This window comes from Leptonotus elevatus, chromosome 15, assembly GCF_054856555.1.
Source record: "Leptonotus elevatus isolate MCC_2025b chromosome 15, RoL_Lele_1.0, whole genome shotgun sequence".
Taxonomy (NCBI): domain Eukaryota; kingdom Metazoa; phylum Chordata; class Actinopteri; order Syngnathiformes; family Syngnathidae; genus Leptonotus; species Leptonotus elevatus.
In genome coordinates, this window is record NC_141253.1 from 295001 (window position 1) to 308903 (window position 13903).

Genomic DNA, 13903 nt, shown 5'->3' on the forward strand with positions numbered 1-13903 from the left:
GATCTTGGGGTTGATGCCCACCTTCTTGCCACCTGCCGGAGACATCGCAAAACCAGGACGCGAGGATGCGTGAGACACACCCGATGCCAGTGTGAATGGCTGTTCAAGTGCCTTCGCGTGAGAGGGACAAAGTGTGTGTGTGTGTGGAAGTGTGTATTTGTGAGAGAGCAGCACGAGAGAGTGCGACGTGAGAAAATGTGAGAAATGAGAGAGCAAATGGACGATCGTGTGAATGTGAGTGAAGGGATGTGTGAGAGGGGCGTGGCAGAAAGCATTCCAATAAGACAAAAGGGATGATGTGAGAGAGCGCCAATGTGTGAGTGCAACCTGACCGTTTGAAATGGTACTTACCGACAAAAAGTCGCGCGTCCACGTTGGGATATTTTCCCAGCAGTTTCTTACAAACGTCGACGGCCGGGTCATCCTGGTCCTGAACGCACATCAGCACCTCGTACTGCACGCGCACGCACACGCACAAGGTTAGGCACGACACGCACACGCACGAGGTCAGAGGTCAGCTACCTTGGGGTAGTCCATGGTGAAGAAGGTCTCCAGGTTGGAGATGAGGTTGGGGTCGACGCCCTTGAGCGGCTTGAGCAGAGACACGCCCGCCGACTGCTTGACCTCCGACCTCTTCTTGTGCAGACGCAGGCGCCTGCGGACAGACAGACGGGGTCAGAGGTCGCTTGGAGGACACATAGCGGGAAGTCGTGACTTCCGCCGTCATTGCGTCACGCTGCGTGCGTGCGTGTTGCGTAAACGGGCGTGTCATCGTGTGGCGTGACGCACGCACGCGCTCGGCTGACGGACGGCGGCTGCCTTATTTCACTCGTCGGCCATCCGACAATTGTTTTCTCCGCGATTCAAAGAATCGGCCCCAACGCCATCAAACCAGCCCGCGGGAACTCGAGCGTCTCAATTCAAGGCCAACTCCTGCCATCTTCCCGGCGCGATGATCTTCTCCCGCCGGCGACTGATGCTAACGTCGACTCGTCCGTCGTCATCCTGAAATGACCTCCGAGCGCTAATTAAGGACGCCGGATGCTGACATTGCAGAACGTGGCGCCGGTTGCTAACGTTAGCCGCTAAGGAAGTGCCCCAAATCGGCTGGCAAGGACGCCGAACGTCAGAAAGTGACTTTGATGCCGACAACCCGGCAAAGGAGGCTTTTTGAAATGTGCGGGAAAACGGCCCCGAAGAAACATTTTTGACCAGCAAAGTCGTCGCAACTTGAAATGCGTTCCAACGTCGCAAATGAAAGCGGATTGCGACCAGGACTCTTGGCGCCATCTTGGTGACGACCGAACCTCGGTGCCGACGCAGACGCCGTCCCGCAATGTCCACAAAGAGTTTTCCTTCCTGCGTGGACTCTTTTGGATCAGGCAGGACCTGGTCTCTATCAGACCACTTGCCCGGTCCAAGACACGGAACCAATTCATTCGTCCGGTAATCCAACGGAACAAAAAAAATGTCATGTAAGCCTAAACTCGACCCACTGATTTATTAATGTCGCATGAATACGTGAGTATGGATTTTTCTGTAATTTTATTTTATATGTGTTTAATGCAAGCAGTTCACCAAATGATGTGGCGTCGTTAAAAGCATTTTTAAGGGAGCTTCAGCCCCCTCAAAAATTGCCTAACAACGCCAATGTCATTTCTGGTGTTCGATAAAGTTTGATTTAAACAAGAAACATGAAAAAGTCGGGTAGCTCGCATACGCCCATTCAAAAACACTCAAGCGATGACACGTGACGTCAATTTGATCCAATATTCTTCTAGTTTACTTGCTATGACAGGCCAGGCTAAGCTAAAGCTAAAGCTAAAGCTAAAGCTAGGCTAAGCTAAAGCTAGGCTAAGCGGCTAACTCACACGTAAATGATGGACATGAAGTGCATAAGCCACAGCACGACGAACAGCAGCAAGCCGAACACGGCCAGGCCCTGCATGGCGACCTCCGCCAGGGCCATGTTGGTCCGCGGGAGGCGGGGGAGGGAGGCACGCCGGACGGACGGACGGACGGACGGCCGGCCGACCGACCGCCGCCGGGAGCAGGAGATGGGAGGTCCCGCCCCGGGCAAAGTGCGCCGAGCTCGGCTGGAGGCGCTCAATGATCCGACCGAGAGATCCAGTCTAGAAATCCGCTCGACACCAAAAACGCCGCCTGGAGATCCGAGCCCACCCCCGCAGAAGCAGCACGTCGAGGCGGACCGCACTTTCCGGTCGCGGTGGTGGTTGTGGTTGTGGTTGTGGTGGGGGGGCTTCGATGGACGAGCCCGAGCCGCTTGATAGTCAGCAGACCGGCCGCGGGTCAGCTGACCTGCGCGGGGGAGGGACGGGGGCGGGGGCGGGGTTTGGAGGCGACACTGACGAGACCAGGGCGCTTCCGGTCAGCGTCAACCGCAATTCTTTTTTTTTTTTTTCTTCTTTAAAGAGCTTGTTCATTCGGAAATGTCAACATCATTGCTCTTTATTTTTTTTTATTTTTTTTTATTTTTTGTGTGTGTGGGTGAGAATGTGTATGTGCGTGCGTGCGTGCGTCAACCGCAATTCGACGGACGGAGGACGGGAGGACCGAAGGAGTCACATCGTGATCACGCTGCCTTCTTGGAGTCGTTCTCCTTCGGCTCATACGCCGGAAAAGGAAACGAAGAGATCGGAAGGAGCCGAAGAAAGTCGAATGACGTCCGACATCGACTTTTCACTGCCGGTCACCGGGCTGTCAGAAGACGTCCGAGGACGGCCATCTTACGTTGCCACTTTTACTGACTTGTGTTATTTTCCTTTGGCTGAAAACATTGTTATCAGTTCGTTACGTGGACTGTTTGGAGTCACAAGAGCCTCGCAAAAAGCAAACTTGACTGTTTGCATCCACCGTTCAGAATATAAGATGATGCAGACCAATCTTGTAGGACTTTCCTACGCGTTAGTGTTGATGATGCAATCGCAGGCTTTACCCTCGCTTTTAATTATTTTATTTTTTTTAGCAATTAATCGTTTTGAACTTAATAAACGATGAATAGCCACCGCCGGATGTTTTTCACCACTCCCACTTGGACAAAAATTGGATTTGATTTGGGGCATGTAATTGGTCGTCCTCATGGCTTATCGTCATGATCGTGACGTCATCGTTTCTAAACGGGATCCCATTTGAATATTATGACATGGACCGGCGACCAGTCCACTGCGTGTATCGTTACAGCGTCACCATGTATATCGGACAGCGAGGGATGGGTCTCCAATTTAGCTCAGAGCCACATAGAGATTAAAAAAAAAAGGACTGGTCGCCAGTCAATGTCACAACTAATATGGACTGGTCTCCTAAAATGACACACACGGAAAACCCTCTCAGGTTTGTGGCATTTATTGACCAATCAGTGGTTGAGCGCGGCAGCGTTTCCATGGCAACTGGCCCAGGCACACTCGGCGTTCTCCTTCCAGCTGGCCCCGCGGTCCTCGTACACTTCCTGCGGAGCAGACGGCGGTGAGCGAGGCGGGCGAGTGCACGTGCCCGGCGACCAATCCTGACCTTCTTCCACACGGGCACTTTGGCCTTCAGCCCGTCCAGCAGGTGCGCGACGGCCCGCTGGCCTTGCTGGCGGTGAGGCGACGAGACGGCCGCCACCACGCTGGCCTCGCCCACCGGAACCCACCTGAGGAAGGGACGAGCGCTCGGGTTAGCGCGGGCGCTCGGCGCCATTAGCGCAGATAGCGTGATGAGCGACCCGAGGCGGTGGTGCACGCAGATGTGCGCGACGTCGGGGCAGCGCGCTCGCACGTCGCGGCACAGCTGGACCAGCTCCGATGGGACCATGGCCTCGTACGCCTCGTACTCCAGACCGATCACCTTGCGGCCGTCCGACTGGTCCTCGCGCGTGGTACCTGCGGCACGGCAGGCGGCAAATCTTAGCTTCGTAGGTCTCGGCAAACAGGAAGTGATGTCACAAGTACCTATAAAGAGAGAAATGGCGCCACAGGACGCGCTGCCGACGGCCGCCACCGCTTCCTCCACAGACAGCCAATCGCGGCTCAGCTTGAAGATGTCCCGCCCCTTCTCTGACGCCGCCATCTTGTGAGTGAGGATTGGCGACGAGGAGAGAGGCGTGACTTGACGGGCAAGATTGTTATGATTCTTATTATTGTTATGACCATTAGGATGGTTATGGCGTTCGGACGGTTTATTACGTTGGTGATTGTTATGGCAGCCGAGATCTTGTTATGGCGATTTGCTGATGGTTAGGAAAAGGATGTTGGTTTGTAGGGTTCAGATTGTTTTGATGGTTACTATTGCTATAGTATGATGAGGACATTATTGTTGTGATGATTATGACAACTCTGATTGTTGCAAGATTCTGGATTGTTATGGTCACGATGCTAGGATTGATTTGATGGTTGTTCTCGTGGTTGTAATTGTTACAATGAATCTGTCATGACAGTTCAGATTGTTCTGTTTTGGCAGTTCGGATTGTTATGATGCGGCGATGACATTATGCCTGTTTTGGTTGTTACGATATGATGCGAATTCTTGCCATGACACGATGATGATGATTATGTCTTTGATCGTTGCGGTGGTTTCGACTGTCGCGCGTGAATGTTCCCACGCCGGGATGGTGGCGAGTGCAAAAGCTCACGAGCGGCGAGCTCATCCTCCGCTCAGCGGCGGCACCACGGCGACCTCGTCTCCGTCCCGCAGCGTCAGCGGCTCCCGGTCGTCGACGGCGACGTACTGATGGCGCACCGCCAAGACCACGTGACCCTGCAACGCTCGCAGCCTGCACGCATGCGCACAAGTCAAGCCCCGCCCACCCGCGGCAGCAGAAAAACATTCCTACCTGGGGTGTTGCCCGAGCAACCGAGTCCAAAGGTCCTGGCTGCTGATTGGCGTGTCCACTTGTAGAAGCTCCTCCCGCCGGCCGCTGAGCTCGGCGCTCTTAGCGAAGTACAGCACACACACCTGCAACACACACACACAATCAATAAACACACAATCAACACACACACAATCAATAAACACACGAACGGGACGGGGGGGCATTGTGCACTTTTTGGGGCGTCACATTGAAACGTTTGCCTTCACAAACGTAACCAGCATGCGTGCCCGCAAAAGCAATCTGAAAGTTTCATTTTTGTGACCTTCTAAACGACCTTGGAAACGCTTGACGTTTGTACGAAACGCTCAAAATTGCAAACGGCCCAAAAGACCAACACTTGTTTTATTCCCGATTAGCGCGATATGGAGACATTCAGCTTTTTTTCCCCTTCTTTTTACTGATTGTGTATTTTTCAAAAGGTCATCATTTTGAGAACTATTTCTTTGCTACCCGTTACATACGCACTTCTGAAATAACAGCTGCTCAAATGAGCTTTAATGTCATTTCATATCGATGACATGTATTTCATGTGAATGTCAATGACACAAGACTTGGAAATAAATATGCAACATATTTCTAGAAATCTTCACTTTTCCCAGAAGTTCACAATGTCCCATCACCGGTGAGTCATGTGGTCTTGGGGAAACCACGTGAGACGGACACGGTGACCCCACGGGATCGATTGTTTTGCAAACAGACCGCGCGAACGCGCACGCAGACACGCGCACCGACCGGCGGTCACAAGTCGCCACGTGACAACATGACATTGCGGATCTCGCGCCGGAGCTCGTGACGCGCGTTAGCTTGAGCGCAAGACCTCCAGCAAATGCGACTTTGGACGTCGTGCCGATCCAAGTACGCGTCGGCGGTTGGCCTTTCGGTCGCTGCTTCTTCCAGGAAGGGAAGGAAAGAAAAAAGAGGAAGAGGAAGAGAGAGATGTTCGCTCCGACGTGTTGACGGAACCTCATCTGCCAAAAAGCGTCGCTCGCGTGTTAAATTGGCGCAAAAGTGGTGAACGGAAGCAATCAGATACTCACGCGAGCGGTCATGAAGAAAAGCACTTCCGGTCATCTGGAGACTTTGGGGCGAGTTTCAAAACAAGACTTTCTTTCGTTCTTTCTGGGGAGACAAGAAGCGCAGGTCCGTGACGTCACGTGAGACTGCGCTACTATTGGCTCGCTCGCGTTCTTCCTCGATGCAGCGTTCGATGTCACTTGGTGAAGCAGCGCCACCAGCTGCTCAGATGAAGTAAATGCGTCCACCCCCGCATACTCGCGGCTTCCCATATTCACGGATTTAGATTTGTTTTTGTTTTGACACGTTTTTGTGGGAAAACATTTTAAAAAAATTTGGGGAAAAAACATTTTTAGTTGAAAATGCAATCCATGCCCTCCGTGAATAGCGGCAGTTTTTTTATTTTCAAACAAACAATAATAAACACTGTATGACAGCGAGGAGGAGGAAAATAAACTTCTTCAAAAAGATAAATATAGTTTGACTTGCTTTCTTGTTTGTGTCCAATAGACTTAATATATTGTTTGACTCCATTTTCAAACATGAAAAAAGAAAGTCTCTGGTTAAAGTAGCACGAAGGAACTTTTCATCCTTAATCCAATATTTTCCTAACTCTTCTGATGAAACATCAACTTAAAACGCGTTGAATGGTCCCTAAACGCAAAGTTCCTTAGTGTTGCTTTAATGTACCGACATTTGTGTGAATGCAATTTAGCCAAAATGACAACAACATGGATGAGATCAAATGCCTTTTTACTTTCAGATGGATAATTATTGTGTAATAGCGGCTGTCGACCGCGCAGTGGACAACCGCGACCAGTCCAGGCCACCCGAAACGGACGAGCGACCAGTCCGTTGGGTTCAGCAGCCACCGGCGACCAATCCATTGGACTATATTGGCCTTGGCACGGACTGGCGACCAGTCCGTGCACTTTTTTTGTGCCTCCACAGCCACTGGCGACCAGTCCATTTATTTGTCTGCAAGTATCTGATGATCATACTTGAGATGTTTGTCAGCCATCTTGAGATCAAAATTAGACACATTTGTTCAGGACGACATCCGTCAGACGGGAAGTGATGTCACACGTCCAAACCCTGACGAGTCAGGAAGTCTTCCAGCGCGCTCAGTCTTTCCACCAGCATCACGTCCAGGTCCGACTGGTTGTTGGCGCCGGGCCCCGTGCGGGACTGGCGCCGGACGGCGCGCTTTCTTGGCGCCGTGGCCGCCACAGAAAACCCTGCAAACACAATTTCATGACCGACACAAAAAACGCAATTCAAGTGTTTGTCACTTTCTTCTTTTTGCTTTGACTGGCAAATTCGGACTTGAGGTCCGAGCGACGGGCAGTTTGGCGGCAAGTGAACGTTTGCTCAAAAAAGCCGGTTTGTGTCAAACGGATCAGAAAAACAAACGTGACTTTCGAAATGTCCCGTTAGCTTCACAATGACGCAAAAGTCCATAGACAGGCTAGCAAAGCTAACTTGGGGTTAAAAAAACGTCCCTCGTCGGTGCTCGTGGTGAAAGTGGTCGTGGTTTATACTGCCCCCGGTGGCCAAGGCAGGTGCAACAGCAGAAGAACGTCAAGTGATTTGAATGCAAACAAAGGTTGAACCTTTGCCATCGTGGGATGTTTTTGAAGTAGTTGTTAAGTACCAAATTGTTTTTGAAAATGAAAAACAGCCAAATGGCAACCGCGTTCATTTGAACTTTCCAGACGAGCGTTTGTGTTGCCGTGGAACAAATTCAACTCGTGTCTGGTCATTAAAAAAAAAAAAAGACATCAGCCACGGTTGCCGGTGAGTAGAAATGTCTTGGACGAGTCGTGGTTTTCGCAGGTGCGCTTACCTTGGGCTCTCTTCCGCTTCCTGGGCTGAGTGAAGTCCGGGAAGAGGAGGAGCCTGCGCCGCCTCTGCTGGCCAATCAGGAGCAAGGCTCCATCCTTCTCCTGAGGCTCCTCAAAGATGGTCTCCAGACTCCTGAGGAGCAAAGCATGCTGGGAAGCGGCGTCCACAAAAACGCTTGCTCCTTTGTACCTGCTGCTGTTGGGACATTCGTAGTTCTTGTTGGTGTAAATCTCCTCCACGCTGAACTCCTTCTTCTTCAACCTCAAACGGCAACAAAGGCGACTTTGACCTTTGACTCTTTTGACCGACGGCGACGATGGCGATGATGCGACGGCGCTCGCTCACCTTTTGACCTTGGGCAGCCCCATGGGCGTGAGTGGCGTCTCTCGCGGCGACGTCCGGCGGATTCGGATCTGCGACACGCGCTTGGCTTGCTGAAAACAAACAACGGCAGCTCGTCAACACCAACGCACGCTAACGGCTAAAGTCGCTAACGGCTAAAGTCGCTAACGGCTAAAGTCGCCTCATTTGCACTTTTGAGCACAAAAATGTTGAAATGAAGATTTAGTGAGAAAGTCGCCAAGTTGCCGGCACTGCACGCGCGCCGCCAACCCAAACGTGTTGAGGTCCACAAAAGGGACAAAAATCTGAAAAACATTTGGACAAAAATATGCTTTCAAAAAAAGTTGACATTTTCATTCGTTAGGAAAAACTCAAAACGAACAAGCCAGCTCTAAAAACAAAGCACAGAAAAAAAGGCACAAAAGAAAAGATGTCAAAATGGTGATGACGCGCGCGCACACGCACGCGCACGCGCACACGCACGCGCACACGCACGCACCTCCTTGGAGCCGGCTGCTGATTGGGCGACGGCGATCAGAGGCGACGCGACGATGGCGGAGCACGGAGGAAGAGGCGGAGCAAGGAGGCGCTTCCGAGCGCCGTGATTGGCTCTTCTCTTGGTCCGTCTGTGCCTGCGAGTCACGTGACGTGTCAGATGAAAGGTCGCAAATGATTGACAGCCCAAAAGACGACGTTTCAACTGACCTGAGGTCGACGTCGTCGGCCGCTTGCGTGTAACTGACGAGAAAAACAAAAAGCGCGTCAGCGTCGTTATGCGTCAAAGCGGGCGGCGACGAGCGGGCGACCGACCAGTGATCGATGGCCAGACTGGGCGGGACCGTGCGGTCCCTCAGGGGCCGCCAGGCATTCCAGCCGCTCCCGCCCGTCGGCGCCGCCATGGTCGCCACGGCCACCAACGACAGACGCAGCAGGGGGGCGGCGCCCGCACGGAAGTCGCCGGACGCAGGAGGAGGCGTGAAGTCGGAAAAGCGCCACGGGCGGCGAGAGGCCGACCGGGCCTGCGATTGGCTGCCGGCGGCTCGCAGGAACTCAAAAACCTCGTCCTGGCCCCGCCAGCTGCAAGGACACAAAAAGTCGCCGTTCACGGCAATTGAGACGACAACAACAAAAAGGCAACGGTGATATTTTGGCTTCTTCTTTTGCAGAAAAAAAAAAATTAGTCCAATTACGCGATTTCATTTTCATTCAAAGTCGGTAATGTCGCAAGGAAGACCGCGTTTCTCATAAGGACGAGCGCATTGCGTCGTTTTGGAGCTCATGACATTCAAATTGACTTCCATCTTTGCAACGAAAGAGGAAAGGAAGAAGCAGTCGGCACGTTTGTCGTTTTTTGTGCGTTCCTATCCTCCTCCGCAAAGTTGCGTCGTGCCAGCAAAAATGGGACCGACCCCCTCGACCGGTCGCAAACGGGACCATTCAACTCGTTTTGAGTCCATGTTTCATCAGAAGTTATGAACGTATTTGATTCAAGTTGAAGAGTTCCTTAGTGCCGCTTTAAGGATGGAAGCGGCAATGCAAACATTTTGGACTACATTTTGTAATCATAATTATTCTCATGGCGTCAACAGTTAACTCGTTCAAAATTTGAGATCTGTTCTAAACGTACAATACAATATTTGTTTCTAGGTTTTCATACTCTATAAAAGAACTCATAGAAACATGTCCGCATCTTTTAGATACATCAATTTCATAATTCATAAAATTGAGTTCAACTTAAAAGATGTCCTTTACCGTAAAAAAACGAGTGTGATATTGATTTGTGGTCAAGTCATTTTTCTGCCACTAGATGGCATCAGTGCATTTTTCTTTTCCTTTTAAGAGCTCGCTCATCTTCAGCGTGAAGCAACTTTTTAAAATTGTGAAATGTAACTTGAGCTCATTTATTTCTGCAAAATGTCAACGCGTTTGCTGCGTTGGGACCGGAATTCGGGGCGCACGTTCAAAAATGGCCGACAGTGGCGTCGAAGCAACTTGAAAGTCAACCCAAACGAATGCGCTCATTTTGACGCTCCTCGTTCCAACATGTTTGCAAATACGTTTGTAGGCCAAATGCCAAGAATGTCGCTTTTTTTTACCCACAATGCCACGGGGCAGCTTGTGCAAGGTAAGAAAGAAAAAAGGCATTTTGGGGGATCATGATTATGCAAATATGTTTGTCAACGTCGCGTCTTGATGATTTGCTGAATGATTTCTTTGGATATCTCGTGCCGGCCTGATTTCCATTTTGCGCTTTCTCTCCGTCACGCCAGCAGGTCGTGACGCCTCGCGGCATTACGGCAAAACGAACGAGGAAAAAGGTCATCGGCCTACGAGGACGTCGTAACGTCAACTGTCGAGCGTCGCCATCCAAAGGCGGTTCGCACCTGCAGCCGTTGCGCCTTACAACAACGCTGACGGCCTTCAGCGATTGGCCGCCTTCCTGGCGTCTTGCGGGGTCAAAGTTGAAGAGCGCGAGGGGCGCGTGGTCAGCGGCTCCGCCTCCCGTCCGGCACACGACGGCCATGCGGCCGACGAACCTCCCGCGCTCGTCGCCTTCCATTTTCTCGTCTTGTTCTCTGCGGCTCCTCCTCCTCCTCTTGATGCCCCGCCCCTCCAGTCCACTCTTGTGCTCCGATTGGCTGCAGGCGCGCCAAAGGGGCGGGCTGCCCAGTGCCGGCAAAGCCCATGGACGAGAAGAGGACGTGACGGCCGGCCCGCAGGAAGTGGAAACCCGGCCGCCATCGTGGCACCTTTGGTTTGGCGCAAAATCTTCAGAAAGCACAAAAAGGTCATGACAAGCCCACGAGAAGCGCCACACTTGAATGCTGTTGTTGATTTGGACTCCCCCTGGTGGCGGAGGGGTGTGTAGACTTCTCCCGCGTTACCTTTGTGGGCGCGGTCTTGCGCGTGGGCCCGGCTGGCGCTCCTCCTGCGGTTCTTCCTCCTCTTGGTGCCGCTTCTCTCCAGGGCGTCCACGCGCCGGCCCAACGACACCAGCGCCCCTCGCAGGAGACGCCGCACCTCCATCCTGTGGGCGGCCAGGAGGCGGGGCAACAGCGCCGCACAGGCACACCTGAGCTGAGGCCCGGGATGCTGCGGATGCTGCGGATGCTGATGACGAGTGTGAGACGAAACTGCAAGAGCAACGCATCAAACATCACATCCAACGTTTATCCATTGAGGTCCGCCCACAAACCTTTTTTCTGTTTTTTGGACTGGCGGCCGTGCCCCGTTTTGGAAAACCGGGCACGGCCGCCTTCCATGAAAACTTCCATCCGAGTAGGAGGAGGATAACATTTTTTTGTTTTTATGACTTTTGGCATGAAAAAAAAAAAGACCTTGATTTAGGTACATTTTTCAAGGAGTTGCTGACATGTCCACTAGGGTGGACAGCGTGCATTTCAACAACTGATGAAATATTTTTGTAAGAAAACAAATACTGTAAACATGATAAAGATGTTTTTTTGTTTGATCTTTCACATTGTGCTCAGTTGTAGCATGTTTAAAAACTGCAGAATGTAATGCAAAAACATTCCATCAAGGCAAAATCTACTTTTTGGAAGCACAAAAGAAAGAAAGAAAGAAAACGACTTCCTGGGTGAACCTTCACAAAACAGCGTTTGTTGGAAAGAGAATTCAAGGAGTCCAAATCTGAAACGATTGACAAGATTGGTGAAGGTCTTTAACACATTTCTGTGCGATGTCATCATCTTTCACGTTCTCAAACATATCATGAAAGCTTCAGAGAGGCTTTTTTTTTGTTTTTGCAAAACATTGAATATTCAAATTTCAATGACATACTTTTGACTCCTTCTTGGTGCTCTCTCTTAAACTGGATTGTTTTCCAGAAGACGTGCGTGATGACATTTCTTGAAAAATGTTGTTAATGTCACGTGATCAACTCAAATATTTCCAGATCATCAACATGATTGTTTTTTTTAAACATGATACTATTTTGCTCCCGAGAAACATTCGTGAGATTTTCGACAAATCCGATTTTGCTCTGCGACAAAATGAGGTCAGAAGGACAGTTTGCGACTTTGCTGACTATAAGAGCACATTTGAGAAAGTGATGAGATGGTGAGCAACTGTGTCGGGCTGTGACGTCAGCATCTTGCGTCTTCAAGGGCGTGGCCCGATAGGTGACATCAGCAGACGCCGTTTGCTCATTTTGGATTCAGGTTTGGCTCAAACACGTACGCGTCGGCGCGGTTCCGTAGACGTCCTTGTCAGCCAATGAGAACGCAGGCTGAGGCGTCACTCCCGGCGGGGGGCGGGACAGCATGACGTCTGAAAAAAACATGACGTCAAACCTTAAACAAAACAGTTGACAGACTTCTCGCGAGATCCCCCTCCCCCTTACTAATCTTCACCAAGTAGCATGGAAGCTAACATGGCTCGTTAAAAATGTGCTGAAATGCCAAACGACGCGAGAGCAGCTGGAAAACAACACACACGCACACGCACACGCTTGACAACCATTGTGGCAAAAAAAAAAGTGTTGTGCTAGCAGGCGCGATGGGCTGCCATTAGCATCCGTAACAAAGCTGACATTTTGGAACAACATTTATTTTATACCTTACTCTGTGGAGGCGGGTCAGCAAACTTCCCGAACTGTCCCGAATGTCATTTGAAGACGGTCGGGGGCGGCAAGAAGTCCAAAATAAAAGGATTTTACCAGAAGAATCGGAGACTCCGGCAGAGCGGCGTTAAGCTCTCCGCAAACAACTTCCGTCCCGTTTTTCGAAATAAAAGATTGCAAATACAGGAGATGAAACTATTACTATAACGACCTCTTGTTTTCGTGTTTGCTGACTTCTGTCGAAGTCGTACGTGCGACTTTTCCCAACTTGTTTCTTTCTAATACTGTCGACACGAGTCAAAGGTTACGTGTATTACATTTTTAGCGTCTTGTAACGACAGTTTAGTGTGAAAGTGCAGCACGGAAGTTTGGTTTATAGACGAGGAGATAGAACACATCGTCATATCTTAACGATGAAAATACACCAAATGTATAATCGATCATTGAGTGACACGCACGTACACGCACACGGGCCGAATCCTCGTGTCAAAAATTGGATCATTTCTTTTTTAATCACCAAACTAGTGTATACTGTTGATCCAGGCAAAAAGCGTGTGCTTTATTCATTTACAATCGACTGGGCAGTCTAACGTGTTGCAAATGTCGTTGACGTTGTTACAATGTCCATGGATGAGCAAACCTCTCAAAGTGAGAATTAAAGAAAAGAAAGAAACGTCATCCTAAGACATGATGACGCGCAACAGTGCACGCTGCACAGCTCATTGGGAAACGGAATCCAAATGTACTGGAACGTTTCACACGCACGCCTGCCTGTCAAAATAATGACCCCAAATAAATAAGTCGCTAAATTATTATTTGACAAAATATGGAGTCCAACTCCGCTGGGTTCCATTTAGCAACTGTGGCCAACATTTGTATGCAAGTGTGACCATCGATAATTTACGCCAACGTAGAAACGTCAGATTTTCTGGAAATATTTGCATGAAAAGAATTTCGTGGCCAGCAATGAAAACACATCAAAACCAGTAGAGGGCTGGATGTGACGTCACCAGCAGAACAATTTAATTCCCTTCCACTAGACGGCACTGTTGCTCCACACGAATTGATGGCGTACATGGTTTGATCAATAAATTGAGACGTTCCACGTTTACAAAATGCAACATACTCGTCGATCGGCTTCTGCAGGTTCTCCTCATCACAGATTCGTTTTGGGATGAAACAACTTTCCGTGTTTGTGGAGCGCAAATGTTTCGTTTTTTGCTGCAATACATTTGAGGTACGAGCCGCCT

General features: G+C 50.3%; 3 protein-coding genes across 9 annotated transcripts in view; all 3 read right to left on the reverse strand.

Moving 5' to 3' along the window:
* The window catches only part of ugcg (UDP-glucose ceramide glucosyltransferase), an 8831-nt gene extending 6511 nt beyond the window's left edge, over nucleotides 1-2320 (reverse strand). The window contains exons 1-4 of the mRNA XM_086096830.1: nucleotides 1872-2320; nucleotides 523-655; nucleotides 352-454; nucleotides 1-32 (exon numbers count right to left, since the gene is read on the reverse strand). The exon at nucleotides 1-32 is cut by the window's left edge and continues 70 nt beyond it. Coding sequence (XP_085952956.1) covers nucleotides 1-32; nucleotides 352-454; nucleotides 523-655; nucleotides 1872-1969 — 366 coding nt within the window. The 5' untranslated portion in view covers nucleotides 1970-2320. The remainder of the gene's footprint in view (nucleotides 33-351; nucleotides 455-522; nucleotides 656-1871) is intronic.
* A 1027-nt stretch (nucleotides 2321-3347) lies between these two features.
* mocs2 (molybdenum cofactor synthesis 2) lies at nucleotides 3348-6056 on the reverse strand. Of its 5 annotated transcripts, XM_086096832.1 has the most exons (5): nucleotides 4529-4549; nucleotides 3951-4068; nucleotides 3725-3881; nucleotides 3529-3652; nucleotides 3348-3466 (listed from the first exon to the last, which is right to left on the reverse strand). In XM_086096832.1, exons 1-5 carry the CDS (start codon nucleotides 4529-4531, stop codon nucleotides 3374-3376), a joined length of 495 nt encoding a protein of 164 aa, XP_085952958.1. In that variant the 5' UTR covers nucleotides 4532-4549; the 3' UTR covers nucleotides 3348-3373. The 5 variants fall into 5 exon arrangements, 4 of the variants coding, with proteins under 4 accessions (XP_085952958.1, XP_085952959.1, XP_085952957.1 ...); XM_086096833.1 differs by lacking the exon at nucleotides 4529-4549 and adding an exon at nucleotides 4631-4765 and having other exon boundaries at nucleotides 3529-3881; XM_086096831.1 differs by having other exon boundaries at nucleotides 3529-3881; nucleotides 4529-4562.
* Nucleotides 6057-6620: 564 nt separating this feature from the next.
* LOC147161342 (uncharacterized) lies at nucleotides 6621-12887 on the reverse strand. Of its 3 annotated transcripts, XM_086096825.1 has the most exons (11): nucleotides 12650-12877; nucleotides 12272-12361; nucleotides 10957-11205; nucleotides 10456-10840; nucleotides 8882-9148; nucleotides 8777-8809; nucleotides 8571-8703; nucleotides 8075-8163; nucleotides 7919-7990; nucleotides 7731-7861; nucleotides 6621-7122 (listed from the first exon to the last, which is right to left on the reverse strand). In XM_086096825.1, the coding sequence occupies exons 2-11, from the start codon at nucleotides 12354-12356 to the stop codon at nucleotides 6965-6967; spliced, it is 1602 nt and encodes a 533-aa protein (XP_085952951.1). In that variant the 5' UTR covers nucleotides 12357-12361; nucleotides 12650-12877; the 3' UTR covers nucleotides 6621-6964. The 3 variants fall into 3 exon arrangements, with proteins under 3 accessions (XP_085952951.1, XP_085952950.1, XP_085952949.1); XM_086096824.1 differs by having other exon boundaries at nucleotides 7731-7990; nucleotides 12655-12887; XM_086096823.1 differs by having other exon boundaries at nucleotides 7731-7990; nucleotides 12650-12882.
* Nucleotides 12888-13903: the final 1016 nt, after the last annotated feature.

Excerpts from the sequence above, each read along its gene's own strand:
- mocs2 (XM_086096833.1), bottom strand. Across the intron at positions 3,882-3,950 it reads CGCCATTTCTCTCTTTATAG|GTACCACGCGCGAGGACCAG; the intron begins GTACTTGTGACA and ends GCCGTGCCGCAG. Across the intron at positions 3,467-3,528 it reads AAGTGCCCGTGTGGAAGAAG|GAAGTGTACGAGGACCGCGG; the intron begins GTCAGGATTGGT and ends TCTGCTCCGCAG.
- LOC147161342 (XM_086096824.1), bottom strand. The coding sequence starts at position 12,356 with ATGCTGTCCCGCCCCCCGCCGGGAGTGACGCCTCAGCCTGCGTTCTCA. Across the intron at positions 10,841-10,956 it reads GCAAGACCGCGCCCACAAAG|ATTTTGCGCCAAACCAAAGG; the intron begins GTAACGCGGGAG and ends TGCTTTCTGAAG. Across the intron at positions 9,149-10,455 it reads GTAAGGCGCAACGGCTGCAG|CTGGCGGGGCCAGGACGAGG; the intron begins GTGCGAACCGCC and ends GTGTCCTTGCAG.